General features: G+C 39.5%; 1 protein-coding gene across 1 annotated transcript in view; it reads left to right on the top strand.

Moving 5' to 3' along the window:
* Positions 1-656: 656 nt before the first annotated feature.
* gpat2 (glycerol-3-phosphate acyltransferase 2, mitochondrial) overlaps positions 657-14,029 on the top strand; it is a 30,003-nt gene continuing 16,630 nt past the window's right edge. The window contains exons 1-11 of the mRNA XM_062417881.1: positions 657-728; positions 4,043-4,153; positions 4,450-4,520; positions 4,629-4,739; positions 5,182-5,304; positions 6,638-6,737; positions 8,337-8,470; positions 8,762-8,861; positions 10,998-11,177; positions 11,905-12,003; positions 13,186-13,268. Coding sequence (XP_062273865.1) covers positions 657-728; positions 4,043-4,153; positions 4,450-4,520; positions 4,629-4,739; positions 5,182-5,304; positions 6,638-6,737; positions 8,337-8,470; positions 8,762-8,861; positions 10,998-11,177; positions 11,905-12,003; positions 13,186-13,268 — 1,184 coding nt within the window. The remainder of the gene's footprint in view (positions 729-4,042; positions 4,154-4,449; positions 4,521-4,628; positions 4,740-5,181; positions 5,305-6,637; positions 6,738-8,336; positions 8,471-8,761; positions 8,862-10,997; positions 11,178-11,904; positions 12,004-13,185; positions 13,269-14,029) is intronic.

Raw genomic sequence — 14,029 nt, forward strand, 5'->3', positions numbered from 1 at the left:
GGTCCATAAAAGGAAACTGTGAAAAACCGTCAGCAAAAAGCTACTTTCCCTTAACTTGAAAACAATGTAAGGAAGGTAAAGAATTTGAGAGGATTTGTGATGGTGGCGGGATAGAAGTGCTGGTTGGTGGGTGAAATTGTAGCTATGGGCACAGAGTGATAGATCGGTGTGTGCTGCCAACACTCTCCTGCCAAGGGCCAGAGCACAAAATGAAAATTTTTGTCACACTGAGATTGGGTGTGTGTGTGTGTGTGTGTGTGTGTGTGTGTGTGTGTGTGTGTGTGTGTGTGTGTGTGTGTGTGTGTGTGTGTGTGTGTGTGTGTGTGTGTGTGTGTGTGTGTGTGTGTGTGTGTGTGTGTGTGTGTGTGTGTGTGTGTGTGTGTGTGTGTGTGTGTGTGTGTGTATTTCAGTAGATGTGGGTTTGCATTTTTGTTTTTGGTGGGAGGGGGTTGTGATTAGAGAAATAAAACCTTTTCAGAAAGTGTTTTCTCTCTGAAAATTCACAAAATTGTTTTTGTATCGGTCTTAACAAACAATCCTTAGTACCTAACACAATGCGAGAATGATTTTAAAATAATTCTTTTTAATAAACTATTTTCCCCCCCCGATATTTACTTTGGTAGGTCTTTGGGTAGAAGTCTGCAGGGGGCCCCACCATGGTGCTGGAGAAGAATGACGGGATAAACAAAGACATGGTTCTTCCACCAATTCAACAGAACAGACCTGCTGTAAGAACGCTGCATGTGTGACTCTCTCCACTGTCATCTCCCTCTTTATCCTTGTGCACTAATCTCAAACTCTTTGTTCTTCACAATCACAAGAGAACATACGCGGCCCCATGTGTTTAATTCTGTTTGATGTCTCTCAGCACACAGGATTTGTATCAGAGAGAATTGCACTGATTCATCAGGAAATGGACAAAATTGTCAAAGGAATAGGTCAAAATTTGTGAAAATATGATTATTTGTTTACTGGCAGAGAGTTGGATAATAACAGGGGGAAACAACTAGAATCACTCTATCGAAATCTACCAGCAGCTTTAAAGCTCGCTGATTGAAACAGTATCTTATATGTTTAATCTGTACACAAAAAGCCAATTCGTAGTTTTTACAGGGAGTTAAGCGCTGTACTTTATTGTCAACAAACAGTCAGATGATATGACTTCTTGTCATCGCTGTGAGTTTGTCAGACAACCAGCGGAGATGCAGCATAGACGTGCCCAGGGGGATGAATAAACTATGGGTTGTCAAGAAATATTTACAGCTCGGAAGTCCCTGTGAAGCCACAAAAATTGTAAACATTTCTGTTTGTGTTTGGGTTAAACCAGTGAGATACAATTCCCCCTTATGTTAAGTATTCATGCTAAGCTAAGCTAATCCTCCAGACCTCGGCTTAATACTTAACACACAGATATGAGAGTGAAAGTGATTTTCACATCTTACTCTCGCCAAGGAGCCAAACAATCCGTGGTACAGGCTGACCAAAGTGGTACGATCTTTAGTAGGAGGCAGACACAGAAGGCTTGATCAGTTGTCCAACGGTCATTTATTATAATAAAAAGTGTTACATGTTTAACCAAAAAAGATAAACAAAACAAAACGAAAAACAAATTAAACAATTAACTTAACTCATAAGCATAACTGAAATCAAGTTAAGGACCGCGTACACTCTACCAAAGCAGTCTCAAAGCTACTGCTTATATAGCGCCCTCATCAACCTGGACTCTGAATGAAGGTGGACTATACCACTCATCAGGTAAGTCCTGATCCCCTCCTGAAACAGGTAAGTACCAACAAGATTAACATTTAAATAACAGTCAAATGGCATCACTTTTATAGAGCGTCCCTATATTCTATCTGCAACCAAACTTAATCAAATCAAAACCCCTTATTAATGTATACAATAATCCTAAGACCACCCCTCCACATGGTTCTTCCCTAGTGACATCACTAATGATACCAGTCACCAATCTATAAATTCAGGAAAGGTAGGCCGCCTCCTCCCTTTGTCTCATGAGCACATGTAAGTATGGTGAGTAACAAAGAAAGAAAATACTAAACTAAACCAATAAACTCTAACTAAACTTAATACCAGTGTGTGTTTTATTTTAACCAAAAGTCTGCTGAGATGTAACTTATAACCAAATATGCAAACACAAACAAACCCGGGATAGTAAGTATCTGCAAAGTTTGATTACTAACTAACTTATGGTCCAAACAAACAAACAAACAAACAAGTATAGTTAAATTAATAAGTTATGGTACAAATGTGTTTGGGGACAAATGGTGTGCTCTCACCCACTTTGTCACACAATCATATTTCCAAAAAAGTTGAACTATTCCTTTAACATGTGGGCTTCAGTCTGGTATAGTATTATATAGTATAATCTTGTGTAGTCCTCCCTGCTGTCTTTCTATTTTTCCCTTAAACCAGCATGGTCATTTAAATTATTGATAGTTTGATCAGGTTTTGTCATTAAACCAATGTTGGCTCTTTAAAACAAGCTTTCTTGGAAAGAGACTAATTCAGTCAGCTGGTCTGTTTGCTGGAATCCATCATCATCACTCAGTCAGGTAAAGTGTCATTGATTTTAGGAGATTCATTAGCCCCTTATGTCTAAACGGACAAGTCAGTCTGCATACTAACGAACACTTTATTTCAGTCACAGCAACAGCTCACACACACATACCGCATGATAATTAATGGTGTCGTTGCTGCTACTAATAATAATAACACAGATATTTGTAGGACTGACCAGCAGTCGATTTGCTTGTAGGAGACCTTAAGTCTGGTTGATTAGTATACAGTCCACAGTGTGGCCTGTGCTTCAGTGTGCGAGTTGTTTATGCCTGATGTACACTGATTGCCTGATACTGAGTCTAATATGGCCATGTATTAATATTTACTCCACTGCAAGTTACTGCTTGCTACTGTGAATTGGACAAGTTACCGCAACACAGGAATCGTAACTTAAAATAGAAATACAAACAAGCTCAACGATGCAAAGATTTAATAACTGGCAAGTTGTTGTTCGTTTAACGTTTAATTTGATTAATTTACTTCCCCAAATAAATTCATTCACTCTGTATTAAAACATCTTTCCATGTATATTCTAGGTACATATGTTCAAATGTCACACAGCACCAGTTTCCTGCATTATTTTATAACAGAGGTGGTTCAACATGACTGACCCATCCAATAATTGTAGCGATATTTCACTCAAAACCACACCATGTCAATTAGGTAAAGGAGCCATGAATGTCTGTGAAACATTTGTGCCAATCTTATCTATTAGATGTCGTCAGTGATGGACCAACACATAGACAGATATCTGTTGAACTATGCCTTTAACATGGCTGAAAATGAATACTTTTGATGAATTCAAATATCAAATAAATATAGCAAATACATGTTTCATTTTTAATATATGTAGTGAAAAGTACATGTTCAATTGACAATGCTTCAACTTGAGGTGTAGTGTATTGATTTTGACATTGATTTATTGCCAGTATTTATTGTCCGTTATGCTATTTGCGTGCCCTGTGGAGTTACAGTGGACACTTAGTTAGTCTGCTCCAGTGGAGCTTAAAGAGTACATTGTGCATGTGTGTAAGTCAAAATGCGCTTGTATTCATGTCAGCTGTTGTGTGTTTCTGTTTTCTGTTGGGTGTATTATGTGTTTTTTATGCTTGCTACACCACAGATTGCCAATCTTGGGACAAATAATACATTGAATATGCATTTGAACTTTAACTTTGTTCAATATCTGATAAGTGTGGTCACCCAGATGTGTCAAGATTTTGGCAGCTTACCTTGGCTCAACATTTTCTGGGGGCAAATCTTGAGTAAGTTTGTCGCACATCCAATTAGGCACCTCAGACGTATGCTCTTCTAAATTCCTGCCAATAGTGAAGGCAGGTCCAGTCCTAATGAATCTCTACATCATTTATTAAAGTGGGCATGGCTACAATTCATGACGACTGGATCCCATCCAACGTATGTTACTTCTTGTTTGTATATTTGTGTTTTTTTCCCCCTGCAGCTGTCATGGGAATTAAAGATCAAGAAAAAGCTGAAGATTTCGCTTCCCTGTCTGGGAAAGTTCAGACCACTTGTGGGCCAGTGCTGCCACCAGTGCACTCCAGACAGCCTGGTGAGTGTGGAGGTCAAAGAAGGGTAGAGGCAGAAAAGTGAAGGTAGAAAATGAGACTAATGAAATGAGAGAGCGAGACTGTATCTTGATGCCATCCAACAGAATTAAGTTCTATAATCTAGTGCTGTCGATTTACTGCCAAGCCCAAATTACAATTAAACAGAGCATTTTAGTGACTTAGAAGACGATGACCTTACGTGACACACAGTTCTTGTTTGGTGAAGTTGAGAATGCTTTTATAGATGTTCTCTTTCAGCTGTGCCTTTTTACAAGATGAATGGTTTTCTGTCCGACAGCGTAAGAATCTCGGACAAAGCTCTTCCCTTGGCTTCCACAACCTCCTGAGCGTCAACGAGACGCACACGAGGTATCAGTGGTATCTACAGCATTCAGCCAAATATGTACAGAAATGCTCTTTACCGCCACACTCACCATGTAAATGTTCTGCCTCTGCATTGTGTGTTTTCTATCATAGGTATCGAGGCTGGCTTGTGCGAAGGGTGTGCTTTGTGCTGTTTGTGAATGGGTGCAAGGTTTACCCGAGTCCTGTTAGCGGCAGACTGGAGAGAGTCTGTCAGAGCAACAGGTACCTGAGGGGAAAGAGAAGGAGGTGGAGAGGAGTAGACATGCTAGAGGAGAGTAAATAAATTTATAGACAGAGATACAGAAAATGAAATGGGCTCCTGCAGTTTTGGATAGAGGTAAAGAGAAAGGATGAAAGGAGATAAGAGACACAAACAGAGATACAGAAAATGAAAGCTATCATTGGGTCTAGGCAGAGTGAATGAAGAGAAATGGGATAGCTTGGGACTGTCGTCACACTTTCTCTATCTCTGTTACAGACTCTTCAGTTCTTATCTGTTGTTTTCCCTCCTCCGCTGTAATTGAGTTTAACCTTTATGTAACCTCTTTACTCAAGGACGAGGTTGTTGTTGTTGTCTTACTAGAAGGCGAGTGTTTGTCTGTGTGCAGCATAAAAGAGGCTTTGTGGTGTGTTAACCCTGCTGTCCTGTGACCATTTGTTTCAGGGTGAGGGAGGCTCTCACAGCAGAGCATAAAGCACCTGAGGGGGGAGACAGCCAAGGGCAGCTCAACCGCCTCTCAACATTCCTTCCCCTTATTAACACCTGCATCTCCCCTGGCCTATTACGGTGTGTGGGTGTGGGTGTGGGTGTGTGTGTGCGTGTGTGTGTTTCTGTGTATAAGCCAATGGGGAAAGGGTGAGGTCCATATCTGATTTTTGTTGTATAATTTCATCAAGCTGCATATTTTAGAGATAGTATCGATTTAAAGCTGCAAAATCCAACCTTTTCACTGAGAAGTTACAAGAAATAAATAGAATATATCTTAATTTATCAGTCTAATGGAAGCAACAATATAGCTGTCGTGTGATTTGACATAAGTAAATTCTCATTTGACTGTCAATCATCTTACGTCGTCTCTGCAGAAAATGACTGACTTCTGAAACACAGATGCCCGAAATAACAACTCTCGCTCTCAGCAGAACAAAAACAATGTAATAATAATAATAATAATAATAATAATAATAATAATACTTGTAGTAGTAGAATTGAAAACAAAAGCACAGATATTAGGCTCTGCTTTCCAAACCTGGTGCCATCTGAACCAGACAAACACGAAAATCAGTCATATATACAGTATTACCAGACATGTAGGATTTTACTCAGATTTCTATGCTCAGTATGTGACTACTTACTAATACATGACCGTCCATCAATCAGTCAACGTGCTCTTCAAGATGACTGACAGTCAATGCGCTCTTCAAGATGACTGACAGTTGTTGATGCATAAACTTGTCGGTCGGCAGTGGATGACATGCAACACAGTTCGATCGTTCCCGGCAAAAAAGATGAGTTGTGTTGTATTTTAAATTGAAATCGGGTGTTGTGGCTGTGTCAAGTCTTAAGAGCCTGTTCGTGTAGACGGTGATATTTGTGAATGTCTGGTGAAATTGAGTGGAAATGACTGGCTTCTTTTTTCTTTTTCTTTTTTTTGAGAAACCTTTTTTCCTGTCTTTTAGTCTCAGGAATCTCAATTGAGAATCTACCCTGTTCTTTTATTTCTTCTTTCTCCTCTGTTTCTCTCTTTTCTCATTTACTGCCTCAGCCTTCGTCCCTATCTTCAGCCGTCACTCTCACACACACCCCTCTTTATCGCTTTCTGTTTTGCTTCTTCCCTATGTCATCAGTTTCTTTCTCATTCCCATTGCTCTTCTCCTCACTTTGTGTCACTCCCATCTTTCTCATTTACATTTTGTCACGCTGAACTCCAGCTTCACTTTCTTTGCTTTAATTCCCTTTCACTGGACACCAAGTTATTGGCAGCTATTTCCTCTTAGCTTCACCACTATCTGTCCATTATTCCCTTTTGTACATTGTCCTCCTCTCCACCTTATCTCCAGTGATTAATTTTTTCTCCTCTTCTTTCTATACATCTCCCCACCCACTCTCCGCTGCTGCCCAGATTCGTCGGCTGGTTGATGCTGAAGCTGTTCTCTTCCATGTTTGACAGTATTCAAATTAACCTCAACCATCTGCCGCCTTTGCACAGAGCCTCACAAGAGGTACAAGTGTCCACACACTCATACATATGCAGACAAAATGTCCTAACATTTTTATTTCCAGATGATTAAGTGCGCCCATAATAGCTAACTCAAATGGTGTCAACCTTTCCTGCAAAACATGGAAAGTTACGGCATACTATTATGTTTTTGGTTCCACACACATCCACGCTAAGGGTGTAAGGAAAAGCTGTGCTCAGCCATTTTTAGTAAAGTTTTACAACATTTAAATGTCTGATTACTTTTGAAAGTCTGAAAAATATCGAAAACCTAAAAACTTCCTTTACTTGCCTTGTTATACTTAATTATTTTCATGACTTTTTACTATTTACACAATTCTAATTACATGGTTGACTAAATAAATACAAGTAAATAAGTCTGAGTCGGGCTGCTGTCACAGAGGTTCAAGATGGGCATGAATGAATTCAGTGAACTATGTCTTTAGCTGAGATCTCACTGAAATGTAGTCTATTGCATAAATGAGGACAAAACCACCAGGAAGTTATTCCAGTGATGCTGATGCTTTTAAGTAGTTGTCGGTTTGTTGCCAGTGTATTTTCAGGGTTTCTTTCATTGTGTGAATAGTGTCTACTCGTCTGGATTTATTCTTAATTTGTCCAAATATATTATATTTTTATTTTATATTATTATTTTATATTTTTATTATTGTATTTTTTAAATCTGGAAATAGAGGGACCCTGTAAAAAAAAAAAATTGTATAACTATGGACGTATTGTAAAAATACCTGTGACACAAATTATTACTTACATATTTTCATCTAATCATTTGAGTATTATTCACTCTTAACAATTAACTTCGCTGATCACAGATAAAATAAGTTAACTAATTACAGTCAACCTCAGTAGTTTGATATAACATGATTGTAATTAATATGTCAGTGACAGTTTTTACCAGCTTTCCAAAATGGAAAATAAAGATAATAATACAGCAACAGAAAATGAACACATTTTCACCGTGGGATTAAAGGCACCCAGCAGTATTCTGACTACTCATACAGTTTTAATATTGCAGCCCTTTTACTGCAGAATTTATTACCTTTTATACTGTAGTAACACTATCATATCCACAGAAGTACAATCATGCTTTATCTCTGCTTTGACTTCAGTCGCTATATAATTGAGTCTGAGATAGCAGCTCTTTATTTTCATATCTCTAATGAAAAAAAAAATCTGATGCTACTCAAAAGATAGAGTGGGAAATACAGAATAATAGAGCTGTTGTTGACCTTGGAAAAACACTCATGGTATGCTGGCAGCTTGTAAGTACAGTCACTGACACACACCAACCACGACCACACAATTTTTGCCTACATCTTTCTTCACTGTTTCAGTGTAAAAATAAGTTTGTCCGATTTTGTATCTCTGCTTGTTTTGAAACTATAAACATATTTACTCGACACTTCATTCTGCTCGTACTATCTTGAGCTCGTGGGGCTTGATTATAATATTGATTAAATAAAAGGCCACAGAAACACTTTCCTAATCTGAGCGCCACCTCTACATAGTCCACCATTGTTTGCCTTAATGAATGACAATGTGAGGAATCTTGTTTATCTGAAGCTGTTTCTGTTCTGCACTTCAGGGATCTCTGCTGGTCTATGTGTACGTGCGTCAGAGCATCATGGACGTCGCTCTCATCCCTCTGGTTCTGCTCTGTCACAACCTGAGAGTCCCATATACCATTTGTCCAGTCCGGATTAACAACTCCTTCCTACGGTCTGTGCATTCACACACAAACCCACAATGAAGCTGCTATGCAAGTCTCATTGAGATAACAAGTAAACACACAGTATTTTCCCTCACAAGTGATGCAGACGCTCCTTTTGCCTGATATGAGGCAGAATTTCCACTTTGATTCACAGCACTGTATTTAGTCCAGTCAATTTAATTTTAAACGCAGCTTGAAGATGCATCATAATATCAAGCCTCTAAATTAAACTAGTGATGCCTGAGATACAGTGTCATCTGTGAAATTATGTTTGACAGATGTTGCTTTTTTTCTTGCAGATCAATCCTGCAGAAAGTAGGCGTCATCCTCCTGCCGCCATGTGCGCCGACTGAGCAAGATGCAGAGACGGACGGTCTGTACTCACCTGTCATGACCTCTGTAAGTCAGACATGTTGCTGTGTCAGATGTGGCAGTTATTTAATATTTCTACTGATTGTAGCACTTTGAGGTGTAAAGTGGGGAGTAACTTCTGCGCCAGGGACTCTGGGACAATAGGTAGCGATTATAGATTTTATACCAAGAGTCTATAGTCACGGTAGCAGTTCTGTGATTGCATATATGCCCAGCTGTGCTTTGCGCTTAATGCTACCATCAAAATGCTGATATTTAACTGATGTGATATTTACCATGTTAGACTGATACTATTTAGTAATCAGAACTAAATACAAACTACAGTTGACGGTGATGTCATTAGTTTTGCAGGTATTTTAACATAAATCCAGGTCTGATTTAGACCTGCTCGTGGTGCTAGAGGAAAAGTCAGTGGATACTAACCAACCAATAGACCAAAATTGCAATCCCTAAAGCCAGGGCACTCACAGGGCTAAAAATCTTAAATCTTATTTGTTATCAGTGCCAGTTGATTGTGTATGGTAGTTAGCAATGCCCCCATCTTCCATCCACCTAAACATAGACTTTCTGTTTCAAATTAGTAGTTTCTCAACCGAATTAAAATGTACTTAAATAAGGTCACCTAAGCAACATTCACAGATTTTGCAAAGGTCACTCACGAGCCACAGAAGACTTTCTACTGGGGTTTCACATATGCAAACATCTCCTTTAACAGTCAAAAGCTAATTCAGGTTTCATGTAGCCTTTTCTCTGACTCGCTAACCTTAAAAACAGCCTCTTGGTACAAGTCATTCCTGCCTGACTATTGGAGCTGTTCCTCATTAGCTGCATATCTGAAACCACAAACAGTCTGTTCTCTAGTCGATGGGAACGAAGCACTCAGCCATTAATCAGAAAAAAAAGAAGTTGCTAATGTGTGTTGCTAAAAAAAGGACACCTTCATGGACAGCAGGTAATTATACAAAATTGCAGGGTAAGCAAAAGATACCCGTCTTGTAATTTGTCCGTTTACAGTGTATATGCATTCAGCTCTATTCATACGGACTCACATACACACTACACACTTTTCTTTTTTCTTTTTTTTGTACTCCTTGGTGTGTTATCACATTCAGCTCCTCAATCAGAATACAACCTGTCTTTTTCCCCTCTCTGTCATTCCCCAGCCTCATCCCACTCTCTAAAGCTGCAGTCTCTGTAGCAAAACTCGAGTCCCTTGGTAATTTAAAGAATGAATAGAGTTGGCTGGAGTGACAGTGCAATGAGGAGGGGGAGGAGAAAAGGAGAAGAATAGTGGTTAGTTTCATTGTGCATATGTAGCAGGTTGTTTCTATTTTTATGGGTATTTGTTATTTTTTTCCCCCTTATTTTGCAATTTTCATGGTTTGGTTTAATGACTTCATTAAGTTTTCCCCAAGTATCTTCTTTGAACTATTTGTCCAATGCTGTTTAATTGATTTTTATCAATGATCAACACCTGTTTATATCTTCCTGTCTTTGTATCTTGCAAGGGAGCTCTTTGTGGTTTGTATCAGTCTGCCTAACTACGTATTTCATTTGGAGGACTTACTGGCTTTATTAAGATCAATATTGTGCTATACCGCGCGAAAAAACGTCTGTCTGACATTAATCTACAACACTACAGCCACAGTGGAACATAAACAGGTTGTTTATGAGTGACGCAGTGAGTTTTTTTTTCTTTTCTTTTTTTCTCATTGAGCATTTATGTGAGTAAGCATATTGGCTTTGCGTGAGAAAGCAGGGTTGTTTATTGGTTGTATTTCAATGTTAATAGACCTTTATTGTTTATTGAGTGTAGGCCTGCTTAGCTGCTGTTCAATGGTAATTGAATTTTCCTTGTCTGTAAAGGGAAAACAGTACTTGGGGCAATGGAAGTATCTCTGAATGTCATGAAGTGTCCCCCACAGTCCCTTTTTATGTCTGCTTTTCATCATGCCTGCTTTTCGCATTTGGACTTCTCCTCCCTAAACTGCCCCACACACTTTTGTGTTTTTGCCTCTTTGTATTCCCTCCAAGGGCCAGCTTTACTGTATCACTTATGTTTGTTTAAAAAATGCATGACAGCGTTTTATGTTAATGACTCCCCTACTGCCAGGACTTCTCAGACCTTTGTCTCTGTCATCTTCCTCTCTCCTCCCTCCTCAGCTGGTACGTGAGCTCCTACAGGAGGGCCAGGCGATAAGTGTTGGTGTGTCAGCAGAGTCTGGCCAAGGTGGCCAGTGGCTGGCTTGCATCAGACAGCTCATCAAAGAGGAATCTTTCCCCGATGTCAGTCTGGTCCCTGTGGGCATCTCCTACGACTATGTGCCTCAGAACGATGCACAGGTGGACACAAACACAGTTGCAAGCGCACACACGAACACCACTTAATAAGAGCCATCTGTAACTGTAATGTCCTTGGGAGCAAGTAAGCAGGTTAGGCTTAGAGGTGTAAAGAGAGAAGTAAAAATGACCATGATGATGATGATCCTGGGCACAGCTTTGAGAGTTTTGTCTCATAACTTTGTTCCTGCCAGCCATCGTGTGTTGATTAAGTGAGGTTTTGTGTTTCATTTCGCAAGCAATGTTGATTGCTATTATATCCATTAGTCTTGCCCTCTGTTATTTGCACTTTGAGACGGTAACCGGAGAGTGGGTGTTACTTTCGGTTAATTGCCATAATAAGGTCCTCACCTCATCATTTTGTTCTGTCATTCAGACAAGTTGCTCAAACAGTACTGTACACACAGTTCCCGTACTGATACCCACACTTTCAGGCTGGCTATTTATCTTAGTGCACATCATAGATTCTGCTCATTAGTGGTATTGCTGTTATAATGTCCCTCCTAAAGGCAAGACCTCATTATGATATTATTGCCGACTCGCTGCATATAGCACTCCTATGAATGTGTGTGTGTGTGTGTGTGTGTGTGTGTGTGTGTGTGTGTGTGTGTGTGTGTGTGTGTGTGTGTGTGTGTGTGTGTGTGTGTGTGTGTGTGTGTGTGTGTGTGTGTGTGTGTGTGTGTGTGTGTGTGTGTGTGTGTGTGTGTGTGTGTGTTATATATCTTCACAGGTCGGCTTAAGTTCTGTGCTGCGGTTGCTGTGGTCACTTCTCTGGAGGAGACCAGGAGGAAGTGTGAGAATCCACCTTGCCCAGCCCTTTTCTCTCAAGGTGCACAACTGAAAGAGCATATCATCAAAGACCTGCTCATCATTTACTGCAGTGGTTTCCATCCTTTATGGGTTGTGACCCTTGAAAATGATGCAGCATCTATTTGTAACCTCTTATCACAGGTTATAGCCACAGTGAAAACATTAGTTGTTAGCAGCTCAACCTAAACGGTGATTTATGTTTCCAGATTGTTTTATTTGAAGGATTTTTCAAAACTTTCAAGAGGTGTAAGTGCCCAATATTTCACAAGAAAAAAAGAAGAAAAAATAGAAAAAGCACGTTTTAACTCTCACCACACCCAACATCACCGATTGTTGTGTTTGGTCATGGTCAGAATTGTGCTTTGTTGCATATGTCACCACATCCAACAGTGACCTCACAGTATACTTGACCACAGCTGTATGTCATTACAGCATGAAGTGCTGCTGTGAGAAGAAATGGAGGACAGCAAGATCCTCATGGAGTGTTAAATTAGACCGCTATCTTGTGACCCATTGTGGGTTCCTGGCTCCCAGATTGGGATACATCACTAATTTACAGGCTGTTGAACAGGCAAAGAATCACTGTAGGACATAAATCACACTGACCTTTCAAAGTGGACTCACTATATTAGCTGCTGCAAATTTGTCAAAATTAGTCTTTTTCTTTCTTTTTCCTTACTGGAAATGTTTTGTTTTGGGCCACAGGAATAAACGTGTCTTTACTTGAATGATGAAAGGAGGCATTTCATATTATGCATATCAAAAATTCTCAAAATTATGCAGTATAATTGAACAGCACCACAAAGTACAGTCCCTAAAATGACCATGAAGCTGAATCAACCAAACCCCTCTTAAACTTTTTCAATAAAACTAAACATTATAACCTTCATGAAGGTGGAATTTATCACAGAGCTTTTATATTAGACTGCATTAGTTTTAGCTAGATGTGCCTAATAAACTGTCAATTGAGTTAAAGCTGAAGGTAAACATGTGGCGATAACAACAACAGAATGGGCCGCTGCAATAATAGATTGAGTGAAATGTTTCAACACAAACTTTGTCAAATTTTCTGAACTCCGTCTACAAGAGAACCACTACTGAATAATTTAATAGGGATACTACTTTGCAGCTCTTTGAGTGTGTATATGGGCATATATTATCCATTATTTGTGTGTGTGTGTATATGTGTGTGTTTGTGTAGGAGATGTGCGAGTCTGGGAGGTGCAGAGTAGATGAATGGCTCCCTCTACAGGACCTGTTGCTGCCTGTTATCCTCAACAACAGGTAATCGAACCACCAGTGTGTACCTGTACGCATGAAAGGGTGTTTTTATACTGTATGCAGATATTCCAAAATGGGATTTGGGCTGGGATTGTGTTTTATCTTGCATCTGTGAAATTGAAAAGTTACTTTCTCTTAAACTTTGAGGATAAGCTTTCCTCTAAACCATAAATCTGGCACAAATATAATGATGCAAGCTCTGATGAGAGTCTGCATCTTCTTAGACTTGGTCCAATTACCATCAATATTACGCAGTCTGCCAGTGAAAAAGATAACAGAAAGAAAATAACATACTCGTTCAGTCTCTGTTTGGCTTCTGACAAGCAAAGTGGTTTTACCCTTCATATGTTTAATTCTTCTGAGAGAGCACGAAGCAGAGGAAATGGCACGAGTGAGAGAGATGGCAAATAATAGATGAAAAAAGGTAGAGAGGGATTGTTCAGAGTGGTGTGTTATCAGCATGTGAGCTGTTTTAGCTCTATTTTGCATGTATACATCATTAACACTGTCTCTGTCATGCTTGCTTCATTCTTTTTTGGCTCCTGCTGCTGAGATTTCAGCTTTTGAAGCCTTTTTTTTGTTCCCATGTATAAAAAATTGCAGGGGATGTATGAGCTGCCATAAATCTTCACATACAAACACTTATGTCACAGAGCTGCACATACCGTTTATTTATTCTCGCTCGAGGTGAAAAATGTCACTGTGTGTAGGACTTGTGTGTTAACAGGGCCAGTTACGACATGCTCTCTCTCATATGCCACTGT

Source organism: Scomber scombrus, chromosome 4 (genome assembly GCF_963691925.1).
Source record: "Scomber scombrus chromosome 4, fScoSco1.1, whole genome shotgun sequence".
Taxonomy (NCBI): Eukaryota; Metazoa; Chordata; class Actinopteri; order Scombriformes; family Scombridae; genus Scomber; species Scomber scombrus.